The following is a 16,472-nucleotide window of genomic DNA, read 5'->3' as shown; positions in this document are numbered from 1 at the left end:
TTAACTCAGCTTTTTCTAAAGAAAGGTTTCTCATATTAATCTCTTAAAATGGTTTTAAGGATTTCAGCATGCAGTGACTTTATGTTGGTTTTCACATTTTCCACACTTGCCAAAAAGACCTTTACACTTTGAGGTGTCCTAGAAATTTCATACTTTAAATATGCAAAAAAAGTATTAAAATAACAGTTTATCTCCTGAACCTCTTATACGGAATTATTTTTGCAGAAGTAATAATTGAACGTGTCTTGATATACTGTCTGATTAACTATATATGATTATTTAATGCAAATATATTAATAGTGTACAAGATAGTGTAACCCACACTAGCCAATCCGATTTGATGTTAATTCCCATTTGATTGCAAAAACTGAAATCTGATTGGTCATTTTGGTGTCCTACATATTCAACATAACCATTGCACTATTAATTGAAATTATAGCTTTGTTAAAAAATGAAATCCCCACCAGGTCATCTTTATACAGTACATTGTATATTTCTTATCAAATGCTAATGCAGACAGTACAGTAGGCAATGTCGAGTTCAGAAAGGAACAGTTTGCTATTTTACTAACGTGGTCAGGCTCAGTGTTGCAATAAGAAATACCATTTAGCATCTCGCCACAGTAGACCCTCTGAGTACAAGGATCCTTGATATTTGGACTTAGGCTTCTGTAAAAAGCAGTAAGGGATTCTGGGATAGAAGCCTACTACCTTAGTACTGTACTGTAATCATTTTTGGAAGAAAAGAGATTCATAACAATTTGGCATGAGGCTCACCCCCTTAAAATCCATACCAGACCTTATATAGACATGTCCATATATGATCAATGACGTCATTGTTGACCCTGTCCCTTTATGGCGTAATTTTTGCGCTGGCAGCTATCGTTTATTGTGATTGACATGGATATTCATTGCTGGATGATGCAATTGATTATGGATATGCAACATGGGACATTTTTTTTATTTTTTTAATACAGGACATTTAAAAAAATGTGTTTGTGTTTTTAATTTGCCATTTTTTGGATGCTAGGGGTACCATGTACCCTTTACTCATTCACATGGGGGGGGTCTGTGTCTGGGGTCCCCCTTATTGTTGAAGGGGGCTTCAAGTTTTCTCTAAGTCATCCACCAGCAGAGCCTGACAACCCCCCAGGCCAGGGTTGTGGGGGGAAGAAGCCCCTTTCCTTATCAACATGGGAACTAGGTACTATCCTTCCCCATGTGGGCCCCCCGAAATCTATACTAAACCCAAAGGACCTGGTATGGATTTTGGAGAGACCCTGATACTGTTTTTTTTCCTTTTTCAATTTTTCTGTCTGGGTTATTTATTATACCCTGCTGACAGCAGGGGTGAGTCAGTGGTTGACAGGATATCAGTTCCTAACAACCAAAACAAAACACTGGCAAAAACACACCAAAAACGCATATACATGCTTTTAACATGCATTTTTGGTATACAGTAAAACCTTGGTTTAAGAGTATCTTGGTTTGAGAGCGTTTTGCAAAACAAGCAAAATGTTTTAATAAATTTTGCATTAATATACAAAGGATGTCTTGATATAGGAGTAGCGTCATGTCACAACTGAGTATAAAAAAGAAGAGAGGAGCCTCTAAGTGTAGCAATATGGTTATATTTAATGAAAGTACAACATTTAGCAACTTATTGCTACACTTCTCTTTTATACCCTGTAAAAAAATGCTTTGATATACAAGTGCTTTGGATTACAAGCATGTTTCTGGAACAAATTATGCTCACAAACCAAGGTTTTACTGTATTTTCATTGAAGTTGATGGGGCCAAAATAGCACTGCAACCACACCAAATTAGCACCGGACCCTTTTTCAAAAATATTGCATTGATATCAATGAGCACCAATGAAAACAATGTAATCCATTGTCATTCAATTCTGTGTGACTAACATCACACTAGTGTGAAAAAGGCCTTAATAATAATAATAAAAAAATTGCTTCTGTAGTAATTAAAGGATATATGTAATGGCATATGCATATGTGATTTAGTAAATCAGCCCCACTGCATAATCCAATAGGTAGATTTGACAGCATGAAAATGTTCAACAGTAAACACACAGACAAAAAAGGTGACACATTGTTACGAAAAACTAAACCCACTATTTTGTTTCACCAGACAGAATTTCAGTAGGGATGATTATACACTATGAATACTATTATCAGCATGACAGCATACTATTTGTATGTCTACATGTAGTTTTTAATGCCCACTAAAGCAGTACAATATTTATTTACTAACTCAGACATTTAAAATTTGAAATTAACAAAAGAACAAAGCATATCTCATATAAAGCACACTTTCCTCTATACATAGCACCTATTGTCGATCATTCATATTACATTTTAAACAACACTATATAATAAAGGTTGATTTACTTAAAGGGAAAGTCAACCCTAAAACTAAAATCCCTGCATCTACAGACATGCACATTCTAACACTAACCTATCTAGCCCTGTAAAGAAAAAATTAGTATACATACCTTTTCTGCACAGGGCTAGATAGGTTAGTGTTAGAGCGTTGATGTCTGTGGATGCAGGGATTTTAGTTTTAGGGTTGACTTCTACTTTAAGACAAGTAGGCTGCTCCCGTGCAAGTGAAAGAGGTGAAGCTTGTGTGTAAGAAAACATACTGAACTTTTTTCTCTTGTAGATGATTGGGTACTCTTTGCAAAGTACATTTTACCACAATTCCTTGGAAAGTGAAAATTCCCTTATGACTTGTACACACGATCGATTTTCCCGACGGTAAAAAGTCCACTGGGAAAACTGAGGGAAAAACCGAGAACCTGCTCGGTAGCTTTTTCCCCATACACACGGCCGGGTTTCCCTACAGGAAAACTGCCATGAGAGCTTTATTCAGGAAACCTGGCCATGTGTATGCTCCACCGCAGGTTTTCCCCATAGGGAAACTGCCGGCTTAAAAACCGCCGGGAATCCCGCTGGGGAAAAAAGATGTTTGCTTTTTTCCCCGCCGGGATTCCCGGCGGTTTTCCTGTCGGGAAAACTGCAATAGAGCATGCACATGGCCGGGATTCCCGTCCAAAAGCTCTCATGGCAGTTTTCCTGTCGCGTGTACGAGGCATCAGAATAGTCTATTTGCCTTTTATTGGATTGGATTCATGCAACAATACATTGTTGTTTTGAATGTAAAATTCCTTTAAATTTGTATCTTATATTAGATGCCTTATTCACATTGTGATCCCTCTGATACTATTAGGAAAAACAGAAACCTGTGTTGCGCAATGACTAAACATAAAATAATTAATATTACAAATTACAATAACACGTTTGAAGCCCCTAGTTAGAGAGAGGCAAGGCAGGTGCCTGGATGAAGTACAACATTTTAAAAGGCAAGCAATGTAACCCCTTATACAAATCCAAGAATACAGTATATAGTCGCTTTACCTATGTGCCTTCAGCACTGAGGAATACTTTCAAAGTACTGTGCTCAGTAGTCCTGGGCTTCTTTCATTCTTAATCTGGCAGCACTAGGACAAGTAAAAATATTTAATTTATACCATCATTTGATGGCATGATCATCTTTAAACGAATGTAGCCTTTTATTTTGTAATTTACACTAAATCTTTATTTTTAATGGTTGGCTACACATTTATTAGGAGGTGATGGAGCATGAGGGCATAAAAATGAAAAGTCTTCAGGTTTACCTGGATTTATGAGGTCATTCCTGTGACCCCACTAAACACAAATGACCCTTTTGTCTGCTAGCTTACTACGCTGTGTCTGCCAGAAGACAGAAACCGATGTCACCATTAAGTGAAGGGAGTGCAGCTTTGTTAAACATACAACTAATATAACAGCGGGTACCACAACATTACAGTGCCTTGAAAAAGTATGCATACCCCTTGAAATATCTCACATTTTGTCGTGTTACAACCAAAAGTGTGATGCCGCGTACACACAATCAGTCCATCTGATGAGAACGGACCGATGGACCGCTTTCATCGGTTAACCGATGAAGCTGACTGATGGTCCGTGGCGCCTACACACCATCAGTTAAAAAAATGATCGTGTCAGAACGCGGTGACGTAAAACACAGCGACGTGCTGAAAAAAACGAAGTTCAATGCTTCCAAGCATGCGTCGACTTGATTCTGAGCATGCGTGGATTTTTAACCGATGGTCATGCCTACTAACGATTGTTTTTTTTCTATCGGTTAGGAATCCATCGGTTAAATTTAAAACAAGTTGGCTTTTTTTTAACCGATGGTTAAATAACCGATGGCGCCCACACACGATCGGTTTTGACCGATGAAAACAGTCCATTAGACCATTATTATCAGTTTAACCGATCGTGTGTATGCGGCATAAATGTATTTTATTGGGATTTTATGTGATAGACCAACACAAAGTGGCACATAATTGTGAATTGAAAGGAAAATGATAATTGGGTTTCAAATATTTTTACAACTAAATATGTGAAAAGTGTGGCGTGCATTTGTATTCAGCCCCCCTGAGTCAATACTTTGTAGAACCACCTTTCGCTGCAATTACAGCTGCAAGTCTCTTTTTGGGTATATCTCTACACGCTTTGCACATCTAGAGAGTGACTATTTTGCCCATTCTTCCTCACAAAATAACTCAAGCTCAGTCAGATTGGATGGAAAGCATCTGTTTTATTTATTTTTTTACAAAAAAAAAATCTGAATAGTGTGGCATGCATTTGTATTCAGCCACCTTTACTCTGATACCCCTAACTAAAATCTAGTGGAACCAATTGCCTTCAGAAGTCATCTAATTAGTAAATACAGTCCACCTGTGTGTAATTTTATCCAGTGCTTTAAGTGGGCCAAAAGAGGTGCCGGTACTCTATTAGGCGCCGGTGCTCTCCCCCCCCCCAATACTGAACATGAAAATACCCTTGGCTGCGTGTGATGGGCACAGTGGCTGCATTTGATGGGCACAGTGGCTGCATTAGATGGGCACAGTGGCTGCATTAGATGGGCACAGTGGCGACAATTGATGGCACAGTGGCTGCGTTTGATGGGCACAGTGGCTGCGTTTGATGGGCACAGTGGCTGCGTTTGATGGGCACAGTGGCTGCGTTTGATGGGCACAGTGAGGCTGCAATTAATGGGGGTTTTTTTTAGTTAGAGAAGGCAAGCTCAAAATAACTCAAAAATATTTTTTTCTGCCATTTTTTATTAAAAAACTGATGGTCACCTCAGTCCAACCCCCCCTCCCTCCAATACAGTCAATTATTTTCTTACTTTCTTCTGTTGCAGTCCTGAGTCCAGGATCCAGACAGTAGCAGCACTAGGAACTGTAGACGCAGGCTGAGCTGAGGCTCCTCGTGACTTGGGCTTCTTTCCTTGCCGCCGACACAGCTCCCTGCGCGAGTCCTCCTCTCACCTCTCACCTCGCCTCCGGCGTGACGTCACGCGGCGGCGGCGCACGCCGGGGAATGAACCAACTCTCCTCCATGGGGGGGGGGGGGTCGAGGAAACGCACAGGACAGGAGTGACAGGACAGAGGAAAGGGAGCCAGGAGCGCACTCGGCAGCAGTGAGTCGGCTCCGGCGGGGCGGCATACAGTTTCTATTGTGACTGAGCTGCCTGTCTGACACACATTACCGGCACGCAACTCGACAAGCACACCGGCTGCGTTCCGGTACTGTAAACCCACGTACTGGGCGCACGGAGAGGTGCTGGTACTCTCCAGGGCCATTTTTGGAAGTGGCGGTACTGAGTACCGCCGCGTTCCGGCCCAGTTAAAGCACTGATTTTATCTCAGTATAAATATGGCTTTTCTAGAAAGCCCTCAGAGGTTTGTTAGAGAACCTTAGTGAACAAAGAGCATCATGAAGGACAAGGAACACACCAGACAGGTCAGGGATAAAGTTGTGGAGAAGTTTAAAGCAGGATTAGGTTATAAAAAAATATCCCAAGCTTTGAACATCTCATGGAGCACTGTTCAATCCATCACTTGAAAATTGAAAGAGTATGGCACAACTGCAAACCTACCAAGACATGGCTGTCCAATTAAACTGACAGGCCGGGCAAGGAGAGCATTAGTCAGGGAAGTAGCCAAGAGGCCCATGGTAACTATGGAGGAGTTGCAGAGATCCATAGCTCAGGTGGGAGAATCTGTCCACGGGACAACTATTAGTCATGTACTCCACAAATCTGGCCTTTATAAAAGAGTGGCAAGTAGAAAGCCATTGTTGAAAGAAAGACATAGGAAGTCCCATTTGCAGTTTGCAAGAAGCCATGTAGGGGACACAGCAAACATGGAAGAAGGTGCTCTGGTCAGATGAGACCAAAATTTAACTTTTTGGCCTAAAAGCAAAAGGCTATGTGTGGCGGGAAAACTAAGCACTGCACATCACCCTGAACACACCATCATGTTGTGGGGATGCTTTTCTTTAGCAGGGACAGGGAAGCTGGTCAGAGTTGATGGGAAGATGGATGGAGTCAAATTCAGGGCAATCTTAGAAGAAAACCTAGTGGAGATTCACCGTAAAGCAGGACAACGACCCTAAACATACAGCCAGAGTTACATCGGAATGGTTTAGATCAAAGCATTTGCATGTGTTAGAATGGCCCAGTCAAAGTCCAGACCTAAATCCAATTGAGAATCTGTGGGACAAAGCACCTGTCAGAGGAACTCTGCACTTCAACACTACGCACAGTGTGGCTGAGCTCTACATTGCGGAAGTGCCTTAATGTTTGACTTTATACATGACTGCAGTCCTCACCTGGTCCCATGCATTGATGAGCATTCTCCGTGCAAAGTATAACTCCATGCGCACAGGCGTGGTAAGACCCCAACCAATAACCGGGCCATAAACCAGTATAAACCAAAGAAATGTCCATGAAATTTCTAACGTAGACACAAACTATTTTACATATACAAAAAGTGTCAATTAGTGAGTTACAGTATCAGTTTACCCATCTTCAACCAATAACATATATAGCAAAAAACTTATGTAAACCCTAACTTTAAACATATATGCTCCCTTTTGGCATGCTTAAAACATCACTGAAAGTTAAAGTGGAGTTCCATTTTTTTTATGTTTATTAAAAGTCAGCAGCCACAAAAAGTGTAGCTGCTGACTTTTAATAAACAGACACTTACCTGTTCCACGGTTCAGCGATGCGGCCGCCTGGAGCGTCGCACTCTCCCCCTCCTCTCCGCTGGTGCCTCCATTGCCACTCTGGGCATCCGGCCGTGACAGCTTTTGGCTTCACGGCCGGGCACGCACTGAGTCACGCTGCGTTATCGGAGTGGACAGGCGATCTTCTGGGACCTGTCACGTGTCCCAGGAGATCGCCTAGAGGGAGGGGCCTCCTAGGTGGAGAGGAGGAGTTGCCTAGACGGCCCGTAGGCGGAAGGAGGAAGTGGGCCAGGATGTCCCACTCCTAACGAAGCCCCCACTCCCCCCCCCTCAAAAAATGACATGCCAAATGTGGCATGTAAGGGGACGAGGAGTACATAAAGTGGAAGTTCCACTGTTGGGTGGAACTCTGCTTAAAGGTACCTGTAACAATACCCGTTGATCCTGAAATAAATTCAGTGAGCTTTCAAGTTCTTGTACAGTACTCTTGTGCCTATGGTGCAGGTATATCAGAACTGCTCTCTCTCTGTGGAGTACAGAACACTTCCCCCTATGTTATGGAGGAGATGGAAAAATATTTTATAGTCCTCTCCTGTGGTGACAATGCTGCTCCTCTTTAAATATAATAGCTCAGTGAGCCTTGTTAGTCTAGGACAAGAAGTGTGTTACTTGCAGGATCATCGGGTGGAAGAAAAAAAAAAGGAATTCATATACCACATTTAAGGACTGGTAAACTGTGATATATTAAATGTATGTTCTTGGGTTTAGATATGCTTAAGCTTTGATCCATCTTTGGTCTGTGAAATCTAAAATCATACAAATCTGGGCAAAGTGTGGACTCTAGATACAATTACCACAATTATAAAAAAAAATTATGCATAGATACTCACTTCACTACCCACTACTTATCATAGTTTTCCAATAAAGTAGATTGCTTAGGTAAAAGGGAGTCAAAGACCTGGCTGCAGAGGGTAGGGAGTGGATTTGGCTTTTATATGGCAGGCTTCAATTTCAGATGTGACTTGAGTCACAGCATGATTTTGCAAAGGGTTCATGTAATACTTGGTGCGATTCCAGTTCGATTTTGGCCCCATAGAATAAGCAAATGACATCCAAGTTGCATCAAAGTTGCATCCAATTTGCACTACGTAATCACACTGAAAGTCGGATCAAAACCATATTGCAGCAGTGTGAACCTAGTGTTAAGGCTGAGTATATATGAGCAAAGTAACAAGCAATTCAAATGTCACATTCAGCAACAAATAGCTTGCATTTGAGGTCAGTCTAAGGGCTGTCTGAGATCAATGTTGGGAAGTCTTTCTAATACATTTACACTGACTGTGGATGAAAAAAATCCAAATCAAAATTCAACACTACATGCCAATTGTTTCAAAAATCTTTCACAAACGCAAGTCACAAACAGCTTAGTGCAACTACATATTCTTCTGTTCAGCACAACTCTAAGAAGACTCTTCATTTTGATGGTAACATTTACAGACCCATTAATCATAAATATAAAACGGCACAATTTATTGGACGGTTATTAAACAAAAGATGACACCCTCTGCACCAAAGGGGTGCGTTTAAGAATCCTTTGTTATAAAGGAAAATGCTCTTCTTTAAAGCGGTAGTAAAGTACCCAAAAAAATGTAAAATAAATGTCCCCTGCAAAATAATAGCATAATGTGAAAGTATGCATGGCATTCTAGCACATAATGAAAGACTTACCTTAGAACGAAGCCCTCCATTGGTGCGCTGTTACCGCTGACAGGGCTTACATCTTCACTTGGTCTTCCTTCAAGGTTTGCAGGCTTTGGCACTGACTGGCCAAGTTGCGATGACATCACTCCTGCGCAGTGCGTATGTGCTGGTGACGTCACTGGCTGCTACTATAGTAAATATCTCCTAAATGATGCACCTTTAGGAGATACTTACTGTACCTACAGGTAAGACTAAAATAAGGCTTACCTGTAGGTACAAGAAAACGTAGGTAGGCTTTACTACCACTTTAAGCAATATGCCAGACAAAAAGCTACAAATTCACAATTTAGGTACTTATACAGTATCTCACAAAAGTTAGTACACCCCTCACATTTTTGTAAATATTTTATTATATTTTTTCATGTGACAACACTGAAGAAATGACACTTTGCTACAATGTAAAGTTGTGAGTGTACAGCTTGTATAACAGTGTAAATCTGCTGTCCCCTCAAAATAACTCCATTAAATGTCTAAGCTGCTGGCAACAAAGGTGAATACACCCCTAAGTGAAAATGTCCAAATTGGGTACAAAGTGTCAATATTTTGTGTGGCCACCATTATTTTCAAGCACTGCCTTAACCCTCTTGGGCATGGAGTTCACCAGAGCTTCACAGGTTGCCACTGGAGTCCTCTTCCACTCCTCCATGACGACATCCCGAAGCTGTTGGATGTTAGAGACCTTGTGCTCCTCCACCTTCCATTTGAGGATTCCCCACAGATGCTCAATAGGGTTTAGGTCTGGAGACATGCTTGGCCAGTCCATCACCTTTACCCTCAGCTTCTTCAGCAAGGCGGTAGTCGTCTTGGAGGTGTGTTTGGGGTCGTTATCATGTTGGAATACTACCCTAAGGCCCAGTCTACACAGGGAGGGGATCATGCTCTGCTTTAGAATGTCACAGTACATGTTGGCATTCATGGTTCCATCAATGAACTGTAGCTCCCCAGTGTTGGCAGAACTCATGCAGCCCCAGACCATGACACTCCCACCATCATGCTTGACTGTAGGCAGACACACTTGTCTTTGTACTCCTCATCTGGTTGCCACCACACTTGACGCTTGACACCATCTGAACAAAATAATTTTATCTTGGTCTCATCAGACCACGGGACATGGTTCCAATAGTCCATGTTCTTAGTCTGTTTGTCTTAAGCAAACTGTTTGCAGGCTATCTTGTGCATCATCGTCTGGGATGACAGCCATGCAGACCAATTTAATGCAATGTACAGCATATGGTCTGAGCACTGACAGGCTGACCCCCCATCCCTTCAACCTCTGCAGCAATGCTGGCAGCACTCAAATGTCTACTTCCCAAAGACAACCTCTGGATATGACGCTGAGCACGTGCACTCAACTTCTTTGATCGAACATGGTGAGGCCTGTTCTGAGTGGAACCTGTCCTGTTAAATCACTGTATGGTCTTGGCCACCGTGCTGCAGCTCAGTTTCAGGGTTTTTGCAATCTTCTTATAGTCTAGGCCAGTGATGGCAAACCTTGGCACCCCAGATGTTTTGGAACTACATTTCCCATGATGCTCATGCACTCTGCAGTGTAGTTGAGCATCATGGGAAATGTAGTTCCAAAACATCTGGGGTGCCAAGGTTCACCATCACTGGTCTACGCCATCTTTATGTAGAGCAACAATTCTTTTTTTTCAGATCCTCAGAGATTTCTTTGCCATGAAGTGCCATGTTGAACTTCCAGTGACCAGTATGAGACAGTGAGAGCGATGACACCAAATTTAACACACCTGCTCCCCATTCACATCTGTGACCTTGTAACAGTAACGATTCACACGACACCAGGGAGGGAAAATGGCTAATTGGGCCCAATTTGGAAATTTTCACTTAGGGGTGTACTCACTTTTGTTGCCAGCGGTTTAGACATTAATGGATGTGTGTTGAGTAATCAGCAAATACTATTATACTATAATATACTATAATAGTTATACAAGCTGTAAACTCACTACTTCACATTGTAGCAAAGTGTAATTTCTTCAGTGTTGTCACATGAAAAGATATAATAAAATATTTACAAATGTGAAGGGTGTACTCACTATTACATGCCAAAGGGGTTTTCAATTCTTTACAGCCTTGTCTGAGACTTGTGATTTACACATATTTCTATGACTGTATAACGACAGCTAACGTTCTTATTTCCTGGTTCAGCAAATCAGCATCCTTTATCACCTCTCCTTTTCCAACCTGACAAAGAACCAGGATCTTCATCTCAGTCCGGTTAGTAAGGAGGTGATCCAAGAAACAGAAAAGCCACATCAGTAAGCAGCAGAGTTTCTTACTCAAGCTGTCAAGTGTAGAATATTTGTGTAAATTACAAACCCTTAGGCAAAAAAAGAGAACATTTTATATAAACCATGTACTCTTTACATGGAGTTTCGATTTAATTTTTACTTGTAGTTCTTATAGACCATTATGTTTATTATCCAAATATGAGCTTACCTGTTTTCCATCCAAGGTGTAGAGCTTCTTCACCACTCCTGTCTCCAACTTAATGGCATCAGTGATATCAGTGAGTACTTGCTCGAATGAATGGGCCGTCTTTTTATTAAGGAGTACACGTACAGCCTTCCTTGGTTTTACTCCACTCCGAATGATAGTTACCAGCTTGGGTCGGACAAAGTCCTTGCTCTCCCTGGACTGGGCATTATTGCTGCTGCCAAGTGATTGTGGGGACTTCTGAGCTGAGGATGTCTTCACATTCACAGACCAGTTTGGATTGACATTCTTAGTGTATTCCAGTCTCTTGAAAAAGTTGTCGGATGAACAAACATAGCTTTCACCTACAAGACATGACATGTACCAAACATATTTAAATAGATAAACTTTGCTTTTGACACTCTCATGGGCAGTTGTACAGGGGATTTTGTGTCTATCTTACTAGAATTAGAAGTAGACCTAGTAACATATATTTTTTCATGTTGATGTAAAACTAAAGTGTATTTATAAAATATATATATTTTTCATTTTGCATATAGTAGGGAATAGATACAACCTCTGTCAGGTTTTTTTGATATGTCTTGTTCAAGAATTTCCCTTCACTTTTTGTGCAGTAGACACCACAGGAAGCAAAAAGATATCTCCTAACATGAGGGATATTCTCTCTTAGGCTGGGTTCACTCTCTTAGGCTGGGTTCACACCATTACAAATTGGACGCGGGTTCCCCACCTCCAATTTGCAATAGCAGGAGATTTTGACCTGCTCTCTATGAAGCTGGTTTACATATCTCCACTGTGGCTCTGGTGCAAATTTGTACAGGAGCTCTGTGCGTCTTTTGGTCCGTTTCAGGTCCAAATTCAGCCAAAAATTTGGGATGAAATCGGACCTGAAATGGTGAACAGGGATGCACAGGACCCCTGCTGGGAGCCGCACCGGTATTAGGTGGGAACACAGCCTCAGACAATTAGCACCTGAACAACTATCCCAATTTAAAAATCTCCACCCTGTTGTTGTTCCGGTGGCAGCTCAAAATTTTAGATTTTCAATCATGTCTGTTCCGGAGCCACTTTCTGTCTAAAAATAAAACATTTTTTGCCTTTAGGTATACTTTTTTCAGTGTTTTATAACATCATCACATAACAAGTCATAGATACAGATAACTAAGATTGTAAAGAAAACAATGATGTACTGTACATTTTACACAGAGTGTGTATAACAAGTGAAGAATCATAGAAATGCAAATATTGGAAAAAACAAAGCAAAATACCGGTAGGTTACCCATAACCACCATTAACTAACATGAAAAGGGATAAATGCAACATAAAGTTAACAGTATTATTATCTCAGAAGCCACTACCTCACCCTTAGTTTTACGTTCTAGACCTCTGCATGTCATAGACACTACTACTGACCCTTCTTGGATATTTCAGTCATGTAACCACCCTATCCCTCTGTAGGGATCCACTGCCCTCTATGGTTCGCTGCCAGTATCACACTGTAATGAAAAATTATGCATGTCACTTCTTGACTTGGGGGGTTGTTGGGGAAAGATCCTGGAAAGATGAAGTGGATGAAAGTTCTCAGCCACATGTCTTGTCGGCGCTACTAAGACTAGATTAGAAGAGACAGACAGATAACTAGGGCTGCATTCAAGATCGGTTAAATAATGGCTGAAGGATATCCTCATCATCGCAGATCTTGTCTTCAGACACAAAGGCATATGCCGCATCATCCTCAGGGACCTCGGCAATGGGACTTTGCTGCAACATTCATCTGGACTTATCTCTATTAAATAAATATATATAACTAGGTATATGTGCACAATTCCACCAGGACTCCTATCAAGCCCTTTGCTGATAATATCTGTTTGTACATTGAATGTATGTACTGTTTTGTAATATCTTCTTATATAAAGTTTGTATTTTGACTATACTGATGTGCATATATATGCTTGTAGTTAATGTTATACGCTGGTTGTGCTAGTTCCTCTACTCCCAATTACTTTGATTAGATTACTGGGTAATTTCCCAGGATGGGAATCCCCTCTGTTCACTGAGGACCTGTGCTGGGAGGAGGCACTGCCAACTATATTACCAATCCCACTCTTCCACTTAGCAAAAGTTATGGTTCTCTTATTTACCTAGAAGTTTGGTGCAATATCCTGTTTGGTAAGGGCCATTTCTCACGACCCCCCAAAAGAGGAGTACTACTCCTTTTTAGGAAAGTCCAATACCCTAGCTATGTTAGGTATACTTTATCTCCCATGTTCCTGGGCTAGGTAGGTGCTAAAGTGAGGATATTTTTGAGAGTAAGAAAATTTAGGCAGGCCTAGCTGTTGGATAGGCCTGTTTGTTTTCATTCTGGGCTGGGAGTGGCTCAGGGCAGGGCTGGGTGACTGACAGGTAGCATCACTGTCGTCTCCCTCTTCCTTCTAGAAAGTGCTGGAAGGAGAGGAGGGAGAAGTGGTGGAGCTGCCTGGGGTATCTTGAGGAGCCTTGACCAATCCCCAACTTGGATTGGCAGGACTCCCTAAATACCTGGGGTCAGCAAAAATGGGGGGGGGGTTGTCGGTGGAAGAGCTGGAGAGAGTGTGGAGGCTGTCCAGTCTGGGGGGGGGGGGGGGGGGGTGACCTTTGGTCGGGGCTTGGGTGCATCCAGGAGGAAGCGAAGAGATCCTGGAGACAGAGGCACATGAGAGAGCAAGAGAGAGGACAGTGGGAGAGAACACTTCTGAGAGTCTCCAGGGAGGACAACTGGTCGCAGCGAGGAGGGCTGACGAGTGAGCACAGTTGGGAGGGCTGGTGAGGCACGCCTGAGAGAACTAGGAGATTGCAGTTTTAGATGGGTGCAGAACCAGAAGAGAGAACTATGGGAAGGGCAGTGGAAAGAAGTCTTTGCAGCCAGGGTGGCTGTCAGGGCCTGAAGAGAACTATCTGGTAGTGGTAGCTGAATAAAGGACAGATAGCACCTGAACTATTTCTACACCACAGGGGCCCGAGGTCCCTGCTTGCAAAAGGCAGTTCATTGAGGGCAGGCTGAAGTTGTGTCAGGCCTAACCATGTGGTGCTAGCTAGTCTGGAGGAGTGACAGTCTGCAGCAAGGGAAGTGCTGCAGACTGTCCTTTTTCCATCGGAAATTTCGATCGTGTGTACGAGGCCATAGTGACTGAGAGATGGATGTCTGGCTGGGCAGGGTGACAGGTGAACCACCACATTCAGCAACCCCTACGGGGGCATGGCTACACTGGTAAAATTAAGACATTGAATCCTGGGTGAAGTGATAGAGCGATGAGTAATTATTACTTCTCACAGAGATCACAATGCCCCCTGACAATGCTTTCACCTGCTTTTCTCTGAAGAAAATGTACTTTCCTCTGCAAACACGTAACATAAAAGCTAAGAATTAGTGTGTAGTACAAAAGAGCACATCACAGGCAGTACGTAATAATAATAAAAATCATAATAATACCTTAAAGGGTTTGTAAACCCTTTAACCTTGTTTAAAAAGAAAAAATAACAAACATATCATACTTACCTCCACTGCGCAGTTCATTTTGCACAGTGTGGCCCCCTATCACCATCTTCTTGTGTCCTCCAGTAGCTCTTGTGGCTCCTCCTCGCATAGGTTAACCCCCTGGGAGAAACGATACCTTGCGAGCGTGCTCCCAAATCCAGCATTTGCGTCTATAGAAACAGAATAACAGATTCGGCCCCGCCCCCCCGGCGCCATTGGATTTGATTGACAGCAGTGGGAGCCAATGGCTGCGCTGCTATCAATCTATCCAACCAAGAGCCGAAAACCCCGGGCAGAGAGCTAGAGCGTGTCTCTACTGAGGGAGATCAAAGGGCTCAGGTGAGTAAAACGGGGGGGCTGGGGGGCTGGTCGCTGTCAGAAGTTTTCTCCCCTTAATGCATAGGATTCATTAAGGTAAAAAAACACAAGGGTTTACAACCCCTTTAAAGTTGTTTTAACCTTCTATGCATGACACCCCCCCCCCCCAGCACCCCTAATACTCACCTGAGCTGCATCTCAATCCAGCAAAGTGCAAGAGAGCTGAGCTTCTCTCGAGTATCTCATTCCTCATAAGCTGAGACATTAGCAGGAGTCATTGGCTCCTGTTACTGTCAATCACAGTGTCTTGTGAACGCATAGAGCTGGGCTCAGGAACAAGCATGCACCAGTGCCCCAAGAGCTAGCGGCCTGCTTTTGGGGGCACTGGCTGAAGAGGAGGGGCCAGGAGTGCCAGCGGGGGACCCAAAAAGAGGAGGATCAGGGCTGCTCTGTGCAAAACCACTCCACAGGGCACATAAGTATAATAGGTTTGTTTATTTTTTGTTTTTTAATTAAACTTAATGTCACTTTAAAGCCCAAGTCTAGGCAAGTCTACACTGTTTTACCAGCTAAAGCATTAGAATTTTTTTACAGACAGTTTTTTTGTACACCCCTTGACACAAGGCATGGCAGGCATGACACACTTATGTCCTGGTTTAGCAAGGTAGATTTCTACACCTCTCTGCCTACAGACTGCTCACTGAACAATGAAAGAGCATCGTTACTGCTCATCTCTCTCCCATCCCCTCTTTCTTACTTTGTCCTCCAGCAGAAACTGTCATCAGCCAGTACATGGTTCTTTGTGCTTTTAAGTCAGTTCACACTGTTGTGAGACAGTTTGGCCACAGTGCCAGTGTATTCGCAGTTTACTGCATCTTACCAGCGGTTTTAACTACATGTAGCATGAGACTACCATTGCTGATCGTGAAGTATCTCAACTCCCTCCGGTGGCCGAGTTGGGTTAGAGCCACCTGTTGTTTACATTTCATTCTGGTACCGCAGTGAATGTTGGGGGATTGAGATCAGAAAGAGAAGAGACTCCATTTGCCCTGGCCTGTAATGAACTACATTACCCAGAGAGCAGCTGTGCAACCCCAAGATGCTTTGCCTTCCGCACCGCCTGCTGAGGGAGGTAATTTAAGGGAGAGGACGTGTTTGGCGCGCTCTCTTGGGAGCTTTGAGAAGGAGGGACGGAGTTTCTGTCGGAATTATCGGACGAGATCCCAGTAACCCTGCAACCTTTCTGAGGAACGGAGACTGCTGACCGACCGGATGGTGTGCCGTAGAAGGACAAGGCCTGAACCGGTTGGGTGAGACGGGCAC

At 42.8% G+C, this 16,472-nt stretch overlaps 1 protein-coding gene across 2 annotated transcripts in view; it reads right to left on the bottom strand.

Moving 5' to 3' along the window:
• DCX (doublecortin) overlaps positions 1–16,472 on the bottom strand; it is a 151,608-nt gene that overhangs the window by 98,405 nt on the left and 36,731 nt on the right. For both annotated transcript variants that reach the window (XM_040323872.1, XM_040323873.1), the window contains exon 3: positions 11,321–11,661. In XM_040323872.1, coding sequence (XP_040179806.1) covers positions 11,321–11,661 — 341 coding nt within the window. The remainder of the gene's footprint in view (positions 1–11,320; positions 11,662–16,472) is intronic.

Source organism: Rana temporaria, chromosome 9, assembly GCF_905171775.1.
Source record: "Rana temporaria chromosome 9, aRanTem1.1, whole genome shotgun sequence".
In the NCBI taxonomy this organism is placed as follows: Eukaryota; Metazoa; Chordata; class Amphibia; order Anura; family Ranidae; genus Rana; species Rana temporaria.
Note: the sequence above shows the minus strand (reverse complement) of the source record. Positions and strands in the feature narration are given on the sequence as shown.